At 37.4% G+C, this 12,500-nt stretch overlaps 2 protein-coding genes across 3 annotated transcripts in view; both read right to left on the bottom strand.

The window, feature by feature from the left end:
- fam171a2a (family with sequence similarity 171 member A2a) overlaps nt 1–1,624 on the bottom strand; it is a 42,441-nt gene extending 40,817 nt beyond the window's left edge. The window contains exon 1 of one of the 2 annotated variants that reach the window (XM_048210521.1): nt 1,344–1,624. In XM_048210521.1, coding sequence (XP_048066478.1) covers nt 1,344–1,443 — 100 coding nt within the window. In that variant the 5' untranslated portion in view covers nt 1,444–1,624. The remainder of the gene's footprint in view (nt 1–1,343) is intronic. The other variant, XM_048210511.1, reaches the window with a different exon arrangement.
- Nucleotides 1,625–1,871: 247 nt separating this feature from the next.
- Nucleotides 1,872–12,500, bottom strand: part of itga2b (integrin, alpha 2b) — a 29,154-nt gene continuing 18,525 nt past the window's right edge. Inside the window, exons 17-30 of the mRNA XM_048210500.1 lie at nt 11,081–11,232; nt 10,776–10,880; nt 10,623–10,690; nt 10,389–10,536; nt 9,129–9,221; nt 8,945–9,024; nt 8,648–8,728; nt 7,769–7,874; nt 7,527–7,679; nt 7,034–7,147; nt 6,375–6,491; nt 6,161–6,262; nt 3,200–3,322; nt 1,872–3,079 (exon numbers count right to left, since the gene is read on the bottom strand). Of these exons, the coding sequence (XP_048066457.1) occupies nt 2,996–3,079; nt 3,200–3,322; nt 6,161–6,262; nt 6,375–6,491; nt 7,034–7,147; nt 7,527–7,679; nt 7,769–7,874; nt 8,648–8,728; nt 8,945–9,024; nt 9,129–9,221; nt 10,389–10,536; nt 10,623–10,690; nt 10,776–10,880; nt 11,081–11,232 (1,526 nt within the window). The 3' untranslated portion in view covers nt 1,872–2,995. The remainder of the gene's footprint in view (nt 3,080–3,199; nt 3,323–6,160; nt 6,263–6,374; nt 6,492–7,033; nt 7,148–7,526; nt 7,680–7,768; nt 7,875–8,647; nt 8,729–8,944; nt 9,025–9,128; nt 9,222–10,388; nt 10,537–10,622; nt 10,691–10,775; nt 10,881–11,080; nt 11,233–12,500) is intronic.

The raw sequence follows: 12,500 nt of genomic DNA, 5'->3' as shown, positions 1-12,500 counted from the left end.
AAGACACTCCAAGCCCACATTAATATTCATTGGAAGTTGCTGAGGAAAAAAGGAGGTTCACAAAAGAGTTCGCACAAACAGCTCCTAAAGATCCGCTTGGTCCTGTGGTGAGTGACAAACTGCCATCAGATCACACAAAACTAAAATAGGGGCAAGTAAATTCAAGTAGAACTGTCTCGAACACAAGTTATTTGTATTTATTCCTGAAAATGTTACTTTTAAACTAAAAGTCATGTATTTAAACGGTAACACTTTACAATAAGGTTCATTAGTTAAACATTAGTTAACATGAACTAACCATGAGCAATACATTTGTTACTGTATTTACTAATCTTCGTTAACATTAGTTAATGAAAATACAGTTGTTCATTGTTCATGTTAGTTCACAGTTCATTAACTAATGTTAACAAGATTTTAATAATGTATTAGTAAATGTTGATTAATAAATGCTGTAGAAGTGCAGTTCATTATTAGTTCATGTTAACTAATGAACCTTATTGTAAAGTGTCACCATTTAAACTAACATTAATGACAAACAAATTTGATTCAAATACGAGTATACATGTAGGCAGGCCTATATATTTGCATATTACACAAATCCTTGTTTTTCTCTTAAATGTCAATATTTGTTGGCCAAAACAGTGTTTTGATATTTCTATTTCTGTTACATTTGACCTTTTTATTCTTTCTGTTTCATAATAATAATACTCTTTAAATTCTACTGACAAGTCCCCAATGTGCTGTGACAGTTTCCTCTGGGGCAAGTTGTCACAAAGACAAACATGTGTTCAATGAACCCCTGATAAATATTTACTGAAATAAAAAGTGTGACAACCAGCCCCGGTCCCCCCTATATATAGGCTACTATTAAAATAAATACATAAAGATTCATTTAAATGATTAAGAGAGTTTAGAGTGACCGATAGGTAACAATGTTACCGCTCAGTGAACTTTCTTTTTCATAGAATTGTGGGTGGGCTTGAAAATTTGAAACGATACTAGCGTTACTAGATACTTTCCACTTTTTACATAAAGATACGAATGCCACATAAAACTGTTTCTGAAGCCCAGGGCCTGTTTAACAAACTTCCTCCCTTTAGAGATACATGGAGGGGTCATTTGAGGGGCCGAACAGTTTGTAATCCTTTGTTTCCAAACTGTAACTCCCATAAGGCTCTAAAGTAAATATGCGCAAAAACAACGGCGCGTGATAAAGTGTTGTGAGCACAAATGCGACAGTTACATAATAAAGCAGCGAATCGATGATCTTTTCTACACGCCGGAGCCGCTCCACACAAATATCACGTTCAAAGACGGATGCTACAATATCAAATCAAACTCACCAACTGGTCCTGGGGTCGACAGTGATTTCGCCAGCGTCCTCCAAGCACTACAGAGGAAAAGAAAAAGAAAAAAGGAACGGGAGGTGTGCGGTGGACGCATTCTTATAGCGGCATCGTCAGATACTCCTTAAGTAACAGTTCATCCATGTTTCTTTGCGGGATGGCAGAAGACTGACTGCTCTAAAGTGCGGTTGCCACGGGTGCCCACTCCCTTCCCGAGTACGGCTGCTCCGCTTCTTTCAGTCCTGTTGTCCAGAATGGGAGGGGGAGATCCTTGAGTGCAGTGCTCCCGTGCGCCCTCTGTCATCCGAGACTCGTACACCTTTTGAAATTTGAATCGGTTGACAACCGTGGATTTTTTCTTTCTTTGGTAATTTATAAAATATGTGTTACACATATAAATAAACAGCGCATTTGAGAAATATGATTAAAATGACTCACATGAGATAAAGATGGCAGACTAGTACAGCTTCAGCTAAACTACTGAGTGCACTTTTAAGAGCCACACACCAGTTTTAATGACAACAATTTTAGGTTATGTGGTTTTTATTCGTATTACTGCTACTCTCTTCACAATATTTGACTTTACTGGTCATATAATTGTACTCACACCCTCAAACTGTGCACCCCAAAACACGAATTTGTTACTCAAACCCAAAGCACTGAAGTTCCACACTTCAGTGCAGAAAAGACATTTTAAAGGTGCAATGTGTAACTTTTAGCGGCATCCACGCGGTGAGGTTGCACACCCCCCTTTCGGAGAAGCTATGGTGGCCATCTGGCCGACACAACAAAGATGTCGTCTGAGACAGCAGTACATTAGCCAGTGAAGCAATGAGGTGTTCTCTTACTTTTAACAAAAAAGTCTCTGCTTCTTAGATACCTGACGACGACTACAACTATTACTACTTCTTTGTGCGTATTCAACGCAGTGACGATGCAAACTGCCTCGAAAATCACCAAAGAACATAATGACAAAACACGATCTGTAGAGTGTTTGTCCGTTTAGGGCTACTGTAGAAATATGTCGGCGCATAATGGCAACTTGACATGGGGGACCCGCGGTGTATGAGATAGAAATGGCTCATTCTAAGGTAATAAATGCATAACGGTTCATTATGTACTTTGTATGTCTTTATGCACAACCAAAAACATAGTTATGTAAATTATATTGCATTTCTGTCAATAGATCATCACAAATTTTACACACTGCACCTTTAATGACTAAAAAAAAACAAAAAAACAACAAAAGACACCAGAAATTAAATGACTTAAGTTACAATGTTTGATGAAAGTCAACAAGCATTGGTTACATTGGTTACATTGGTTTTATGACAACGGTTTAATGTTCATAGCCAGTTGTACAGCTCAGTGATCTCTACAATCAAAATGGACTATCACCTTCCTGAAATACTAAGAACGTTAACAAAGGCCATGGGTTGGAGACAATCCTATTGTTTTTTTTATATACTTCTATTTCTGCCTAAGCTATATGACATCTACTGCATGCTGGGCTGGTTACCTAATGCCTGCAACTCCATATAAACCACCATGATACATATTTAAAAAAAACTGCATAAAGTATATAATATAATATAGCAAACAAAGTTTAAAAAGCTTTAAAGCATCATAAATCTCAAGATTTGCAGTCTTTACTCGTTCTGGTCACCACTCAGTTGCTGCGTGTCATCACCATCATCGTCACATGGAGGACGGTTACGCTTGAAAAATCCCACCTTAAAACAATGTAGTATGTTAACATGGATGGAGATTTATGCGGCAAGCATGATGACATATGTTTGTTTGCTTTGTTAAATGAGACAAAGCACCCTCTGCTGTTCAACATGTAGAAGTACCTTCCAGAAGATGGTGCTCAGGGCAGCCAGTAGAAGGAGCCCAGCGATGACTGACACTACTATCCACCACACAGGAACCTCCTCTTGTCCATCTGGGCGTCTCCATATTATATTTGTGTGTGTCTAAATAGATTTTATGAGGAGATTTAAAGGGTTAGTTCACCCAAAATTGAAAAATCTGTATGATTGACTCACCCTCATGTCGTTCTAAACCTGTAAGACTTTTGTTCATCTTCGGAACACAAATGAAGATATTTTAATAAAATCAGAGCTAGTTCTGTACTCTCCATTGACAGCTATGCAGCTACCACTTTGATACTTAAAAAATTCATTAGAGATGGTAAAACGACTAATCCATATCAATTGAGTGGTTTAGTCCAAATTTTCTATAGAGATTTATATGATAAACAGATTGAATTTAGGCATTTATTCATTTATAAACATTCATCAGTCAACATGAACAGAAGCTCTATCAAACCAGTTTGATGTGCGAAAACAAACCTCATTGATTCTTGCAGAGGCTCAAACATGCTGCGTAACACACGAGAATGAACCTCATTGGTTCTTGCGGAAGCTCAAACGTGCTGCGTAACACGTGGAAGCTCAAATGTGCTGCTTAACACACGAGAATGAACCTCATTGGTTCTTGCGGAAGCTCAAACGTGCTGCGTAACACGCGGAAGCTCAAGCGTACTGCGTAACATGTGGAAGCTCAAATGTGCTGCGTAACACACGAGAATGAACCTCATTGGTTCTTGCAGAAGTTCAAACGTGCTGCGTAACACGTGGAAGCTCAAACGTGCTGCGTAACACGCGGAAGCTCAAGCGTACTGCGTAACACGTGGAAGCTCAAATGTGCTGCGTAACACACGAGAATGAACCTCATTGGTTCTTGCGGAAGCTCAAACGTGCTGTGTAACACGCGGAAGCTCAAGCGTACTGCGTAACACGTGGAAGCTCAAATGTGCTGCGTAACACACGAGAATGAACCTCATTGGTTCTTGCGGAAGCTCAAACGTGCTGCGTAACACGTGGAAGCTCAAACATGCTGCGTAACACACGGAAGCTCAAACGTGCTGCATAACACACGAGAATGAACTTCATTGGTTCTTGCAGAAGCTCAAACGTGCTGCGTAACACGTGGAAGCTCAAACGTGCTGCGTAACACGCGGAAGCTCAAGCGTACTGCGTAACACGTGGAAGCTCAAATGTGCTGCGTAACACACGAAAATGAACCTCATTGGTTCTTGCGGAAGCTCAAACGTGCTGCGTAACACGTGGAAGCTCAAACATGCTGCGTAACACACGGAAGCTCAAACGTGCTGCGTAACACACGAGAATGAACCTCATTGGTTCTTGCGGAAGCTCAAATGTGCTGCGTAACACGTGGAAGCTCAAACGTGCTGCGTAATACGTGGAAGCTCAAACGTGCTGCGTAACACACAAGAATGAACCTCATTGGTTCTTGCAGAAGCTCAAACATGCTGCGTAACACACGGAAGCTCAAACGTGCTGTGTAACACACGAGAATGAACCTCATTGGTTCTTGCGGAAGCTCAAACGTGCTGCGTAACACACGAGAATGAACCTCATTGGTTCTTGCGGAAGCTCAAACGTGCTGCGTAACACGTGGAAGCTCAAACATGCTGCGTAACACACGGAAGCTCAAACGTGCTGCGTAACACACGAGAATGAACCTCATTGGTTCTTGCGGAAGCTCAAATGTGCTGCGTAACACGTGGAAGCTCAAACATGCTGCGTAACACACGGAAGCTCAAACGTGCTGCGTAACACGAGAATGAACCTCATTGGTTCTTGCGGAAGCTCAAATGTGCTGCGTAACACGTGGAAGCTCAAACGTGCTGCGTAATACGTGGAAGCTCAAACGTGCTGCGTAACACACAAGAATGAACTTCATTGGTTCTTGCAGAAGCTCAAACATGCTGCATAACATGCGGAAGCTCAAACGTGCTGCGTAACACACAAGAATGAACCTCATTGGTTCTTGCGGAAGCTCAAACGTGCTGCGTAACACGCAGAAGCTCAAACGTGCTGCTAACACGCGGAAGCTCAAACGTGCTGCGTAACACACAAGAATGAACCTCATTGGTTCTTGCAGAAGCTCAAACATGCTGCGTAACACATGGAAGCTCAAACGTGCTGTGTAACACACGAGAATGAACCTCATTGGTTCTTGCGGAAGCTCAAACGTGCTGCGTAACATGCGGAAGCTCAAACGTGCTGCGTAACACACAAGAATGAACCTCATTGGTTCTTGCGGAAGCTCAAACGTGCTGCGTAACACGCGGAAGCTCAAACGTGCTGCATAACACAAGAATGAACCTCACTGGTTCTTGCAGAAGCTCAAACATGCTGCGTAACACACGGAAGCTCAAACATGCTGTGTAACACACGAGAATGAACCTCATTGGTTCTTGCGGAAGCTCAAACGTGCTGCGTAACACACAAGAATGAACTTCATTGGTTCTTGCGGAAGCTCAAATGTGCTGCGTAACACACGGAAGCTCAAACATGCTGCATAACACACAAGAATGAACCTCATTGGTTCTTGCGGAAGCTCAAACGTGCTGCGTAACACGCGGAAGCTCAAACGTGCTGCATAACACACAAGAATGAACCTCATTGGTTCTTGTGGAAGCTCAAACGCGCTACGTAACACACAAGAATGAGCCTCATTGGTTTTTGCGGAAGCTCAAACGTGTCTCTTCAGAAAATCTGGACTAAACCGCTCAATTTTAATGGATTAGCTTTACGATCTTTGTGAACTTTTTGTTGCGTAGCTGTCTATGGAGGGAAAAAAGCTCTCAAATTCAAAGCTCTCAAAAGATCTTCAACTTTTGGGTTCCGAAGCTGAATGAAAGTTTGAAAATCGAATGACATGAGGGTGAGACATAATTTTACATATATTACGCGATACTACCCAAAGAACTGAAGTCTCACCTGTGCTTTTCCTCTGGGCAGGACAACTGGCTGGATTTTTGAGGGCACATCTTTCACCTCAAAGTGAGCCGTGGAGTGAAGAACGTAATTTACATATGGTCTCTGAGCAGAGAATAGAGATACAAACGGAGAGAAAGGGCTATGAATATTAGTAATTAATAATACAACTTCTAATATTTATATTTAGAGTTTGATTTTTAAAAGTTTGGCCCACCTTTAAGAAGGTTTGTACCCACAGCCTGCTCATCACTCTTACAATGGCCCTCTCATCTCTCTGCAGTCCCACAGCCTCACACTCAAACAGAAGACACTGGTCACCATTAGAGCAGTTCTGCACAGTGAAAGATATAACAATATTTAACAATAAATTCATTACAATTTTAAAATAGAATTTTATGAGGCCTGAAAGATGAAGCCATTGAAAATAAAATAAAATAAAATAAACACTACCATTCAAAAGTTTGTGGCAATAACGACTTTTACATTGTTACAAAGAATCAATTTCAAATAAATGCTGTTGTTTTGAACGTTTTACTCATCAAATAATCCTGAAAAAAGTACACAAAATATTAAGCAGCACCACTGTTTTCAACATTGATTATAAAAAGACATGTTTCTTGAGCACCAAATCAGCATATTAGAATGATTTCTAAAGGATCATGTAGCACTGAAGACTGGAAAATGTTTATAATATATTACAATAGAAAAGAGTTATTTTAAATTGTAATACTATATCACAATATTTATGTTTTTACTGTATATTAGATCATATAAATACAGCCTTAATGACTATAAAAGATGTCTTTCAAAAACATTCTCCCAAACTTTTGAATGGAAGTGTATATACTGTATATATGATAGAAGGTTCTGTACCACATGGACAGTATGTTGCCACTGTTGCTCATATTCTGTTTTTTGCGACAGGTCACGTTTGTTGAAATGATGAACTTGGCCTATGGTGACGTTGGAGGACTCCAGCTTCACCAGCTGTGATAAATAGGTAAGGTAATGGTTATTGCCATTTAATATATGGTATTACATTTTTATTTTACACTTACAAAAATGTACCATTATTATTTGTGCATGGTACTATAGTTATGCCACAGTACCTTGGAGTGACATGTAGATGCCAATGTACATGATTATTATGGTAATCAATCAGTATTATGAGTTATTATAATGTACATGGTAACACTGTACCATAGTACCACCACAGTACATTGTTGTTAGGGTAAGAGACATTGTTTACAGATATTGCTGTTCTTTTTTAATAGTATAATAAAGTGTGTTATGATTATATTTGCAGACAAATGACTTATTCAGAGGGTTTAGTTTCAAAATCATCGTCAGTAGGGGGCACTCTCACCCCACGTGGGTCGATGTTGGAGTAGTCTGTTTGACAGGAGATGAGCTCTTGGGAGGCATTAGCAAACACATACAGCAGATAGGACTCGTTTTGTGAAACAGGAAACTCCAGTGTAAGCTTTGCATTGACTGGACTGGGACCCATGTTCCTTAGCTGAGACAGAAAAGTAGAAACTTATGCACAAGTATTGTAAAACCACTGAAGTGAAGGTGTTAACAATAATCCTAGACTGAGCATATTACCTCATATACATGCTCTACGAGTGGGCCTACTTCATTCAAGTCTTCTGGATAATCCTTTGGCTCCCATTTAGCAATAGGCAGGACACAGTCAACAGGAGAAGAGACTCTGTAATTAATTCAAGAAATGGTCAATCAAACATAAACCAAATCAGTTTTACATTCAAACGAGTGAGAAAGAATATTCAAAAAGAAAATTTAGCAACTATAGTGAAAAATGTTCATACATTTAATTTTAAATATAAGCTACTGTTCAAAAGTTTGAGGGTGGTAAGATTTTTTTATGTTTTTAAAAGTATCTTATGCTCACCACGGCTGCATTTATAACATAAATTATAACATAAAGTGAGATAATGATATGCATTTAGAACATAAATTACTTTACTGTCACTTTTGATCAATTTATGCTTCATTGCTGAATAAAAGTATTTAAGTATTTGTTTCTAATATATATATATATATATATATATAATAATCCTATATATATATATATATATATATATATATATATATATATATATATATATAATCCTATATATATATATATATATATATATATATATATATATATATATATATATATATATATATATATAGGATTAGGTTTAAGGGTACAAATAGGGTTAAGACAATTTTCGGACAAGAATGTTGTTCCAGGATCAACAAAATATGTTGATCCAGGAACATGTCTTACTTGGCAAAATCACGGCGACCTACTATACACACACATGTTGAAGTCTACTATCTTTTGATCATTGCTTGTTTGTGGACTTGTATTCTACTTTTCAGCATACAAATCATTATTTCACTTCTGTTTCATGCTCTTTTGTAACAGGGGGAAACAAAGTGATGAAAAATATGAAAAATGACGATAGCACTAACCCACGCATCTCCAGGGAAGCTGCAGCATTAACGTTAACCTGCAATTGGACCAGGTTACTGTCTGGGTTCTGACTGTTCTTACTGAAAACAATAAGACAGATCAAGAAGAAAAAACAGAAGATAATGAATCATTGTCATCGTGGGCAAAATGTAGCCTACCAGAATGCGTTTAAGGAGCAGACAATTTTTTTTTTTCTTTCTGTTTTGTTTTGCTAACAGCACAGATGGTGTGTGTGTGTGTGTGTGTGTGTGTGTGTGTGTGTGTGTGTGTGTGTGTGTGTGTATGGATGTTCACACCTTCGTATTTGCATTTGGAATGTGATGTGGTTCTCCACTTGTTCCAGACCACCCATGCTGAAGTAAAGACCTGCTTTCAGCTGAATGAGAGAAAACAGCCGAGAGCAAAATGTTCTACAACAGGCTCATCATGACTGGTCAAATCATCTGAGGTAGGTTATTATGTTGATTATGTCACCCTGACCTGATGTCCACCCTCCATGGGGTTTCCTAGATCACAAACCACAATGACTGAGCCGTTCTCCTTCTTCTGACCACAAACCAAGTGACTGAAGTCCTGCACAACACATGCACAACACATTTTACACCTTATGTGACACAACCCGGCAATAATGCTACTACTAACATGAACATAAAATAAGCGTGCTGACAGAAAGGGGACAGTCAGATATCATTTGTTAAGCTTGATCTAGCTGTCTGGCAAGTGGAAGATAATTTCATAAAAATATGATCTGTTTGGAGATCTAGTTTTCATGAAGACTATAAATCAACAGCTGTACCATCTGAGTTCAGGCAAACCTTGTACCAGTGTTGTTATTGTTAGCTAAAACAATTAAAAATGGGTTTTGTTTTTGAAATAAAGATGAAACAAAAGAAAATATAAATGTTCAAGTGAAAACCTTGAACTTAAAAACACTTAAAAATGAAAATTAATAATGTTGCTTTGCAAACTAACTGAAATAAATAAGTTTACATTGAAGTAACAACATTACAAAACATACAACTGAAATAAAATAAAGAAATGAAAACAAAAACTAATTAAAATGACAAAACCACATTAAATTACAAAAAAATAACTAAAATTTAAATGAAAACTGAAAATATAAAAATTAAAGCTAATTCACAATATTAATAATAATATAATATAAAGGTATGTAAATAAAACTATGAAACATAGTCTAGTCCATACCTTGGTTAATTCTAGCTAAAAATGATATGTAAAGCAACCAACACAATTCGTTTTTTGTTTTGTTTTGTTTGTTTTTGCTGTTTAGAGGCATATTTCTTCTTCTTCTTATTATTATTATTATTATTTTTTATAATGCCATGGCAATCTCTGGGATTGGTTTCTACAGGAAAAGAAAGAAAATAGCGAAAAACATTTGAAGACTCTGAGGTCTGGCTTTCTTCCTGTACAAAATATCTCACTAAACAGACTGTACGAAATGAATGACCTGTGGTCACATTTACCGTGGGCCCCATTGACTTCCATAGTAATTTTTTTCCATACTATGGAAGTCAATGGGGCCCTTTAACTGTTTAGTTAACAGCATTCTACAAAATATCTTCTTTTGTATTCAACAGAAGAAATAAATTCATACAGGTTTGTTTGGATCAACTTGAGGTTGAGTAAATGATTTCATTTTTTGGGTGAACTATCCTTTTAATGTTCTGTAGCTTGTGATTTTGTCAACAACAAACAGAAAAATGACTAAACCCTCACCTGCCGGTTGCTCACAACACCCTGATAGTGTGTGTGTGCTGGCGGGCTGATATATAGCTCAGTCTCGTAAGCTCCCTCTCCCTGATTTTCAGCCTCGATAATCAGCAGCGCTGGATTCTCATCGCCGATCAGGATTGGTTCTGTTGACCTGTTTTAGATAAATGTTTGCTTGAGATAAATGTCTCTAACTGTTTCATATCTTTAACTCATAGTGTAGCTAACAAAGCAACTTACGCTACTGCTTTCAGCTTCAGGTCTGGAATACAGATGTTATCAGGACCACAGTTTAGTATTATCCGTGTCTAGACACAACAAAAAATTTCACCAGGTTCATGTTATTGAATGTGTGCCACTGTAACAACAAAAACAATATTTTCCAGCCTTCACCTGTCCAAAAGCGACACTTTGTCCATGCAGCACTGCATCTTGGGAGTCAGCCAGGCTGTAGTTCACCGAGAAGAAGATTGGACTTAGCTTGTCCTTAAACTCAGGCTTAAAAAGAAAGGATTGAGATGAATGATTACTCATGGAAAACACTGCAACATTAACATCTTGCATTTTACATGAAAAAAACACTTAGAATATTCAGTGTTTTTTGCATCATAAAGGTCACAGGACTCGTGCTTCTTATCCACAGGTCACATTTCAAGCGTATCAACATTTTGAAAATAACTGAAGAGGATGAAACACACCAATAGGTAGGCCGTGAAGTTCCTACAGACATCTCCAGAGTTTCTTTCCACCGTGAGTTGGAAGTAAGTGTATGGCTGGTTGGATTCCAGTAGGAGGGTTCGTCTGGCCATGCTCTGCTTCATTCTGTCCAGCTGAAGCTCAGTGTTGAGCACTAGAGGAAATTTTTTACAAACAGTTGAAAAACCTGCAAATCTTTGATAACACCTTTAATGCACCCTAAATATTTTCTTTTAAGACCATTTATATTTACATAAGCCGGATTCACAACTCTAATAAAGGCTAGTACACACCAAGGATGATTATGGAAGCTTGTTTCCGCTATGAAATAAAAAATAAAAAGGTAATTGTAACTTTTTATCTCACAATTTTGACTTTTTTCCTTGCAAATGCGAGTTTATATCTCACAATTCTGATGTTTTTCTCAGAATTGCTTGTTATAAAATCACAATTGCGAGTAATAAAGTCAGAATTGCAACATATAAAATGACAATTGCAAGTTATAAAGTCAGAATTGCATGATATAAAGTGAGAATTGCATAATATAAAGTGAGAATTGCATAATATAAAGTCAGAATTGCGTGATATAAACTGCGTGTTATAATGTCCAATTGTGAGGGAAAAAAGTCTTGCGTCTTTTCTCAGAACTGCACATTTATTTATCGCAATTTTGACTTTATAAGATGCAATTGCGAATTCTGAGAAAAAAGACAGAATTGTGTGATAAAAACTCAGAATTGCATGTTATAAAGTTAGAATTGCAAGATATAAACTTGATTCTGAGAAAAAAGTCAGAATTGTGAGTTTTTATCTCGAAATTTTGACTTTCTAACTTGCTATTGTGATTTTATATCTTGAAATTTTGACTTTCTAACTCACTATTGTGAGTTTATATCTCGCAATTCTTAGAAAAAAGTCAGAATTGTGAGTTATAAAATCAAAATCTCGTGATAAATCACAATTGCGAGAAAAAGTCAGAATTGCGACTATATGCGAGTTTATATCTCACAATTCTGACTTTATAACTCAATTTTGACTTTATATCACAATTCTGATTTTATAACTCACAATTCTGACTTTATATAGTGCAATTCTGACTATAACTCGCAATTCTGACTTTATAACTCAATTTTGACTTTATATCACAATTCTGATTTTATAACTCACAATTCTGACTTTATAACTCAATTTTGACTTTATATCACAATTCTGATTTTATAACTCACAATTCTGACTTTATATAGTGCAATTCTGACTATAACTCGCAATTCTGACTTTATAACTCAATTTTGACTTTATATCACAATTCTGATTTTATAACTCGCAATTCTGACTTTATATAGTGCAATTCTGACTATAACTCGCAATTCTGACTTTATAACTCAATTTTGACTTTATATCACAATTCTGATTTTATAACTC

The sequence above is a fragment of the Megalobrama amblycephala genome, linkage group LG1 (genome assembly GCF_018812025.1).
Source record: "Megalobrama amblycephala isolate DHTTF-2021 linkage group LG1, ASM1881202v1, whole genome shotgun sequence".
Taxonomy (NCBI): domain Eukaryota; kingdom Metazoa; phylum Chordata; class Actinopteri; order Cypriniformes; family Xenocyprididae; genus Megalobrama; species Megalobrama amblycephala.
The sequence above is the reverse complement of the archived record's forward strand: the minus strand, read 5'-3'. Positions and strand labels throughout refer to the sequence as shown.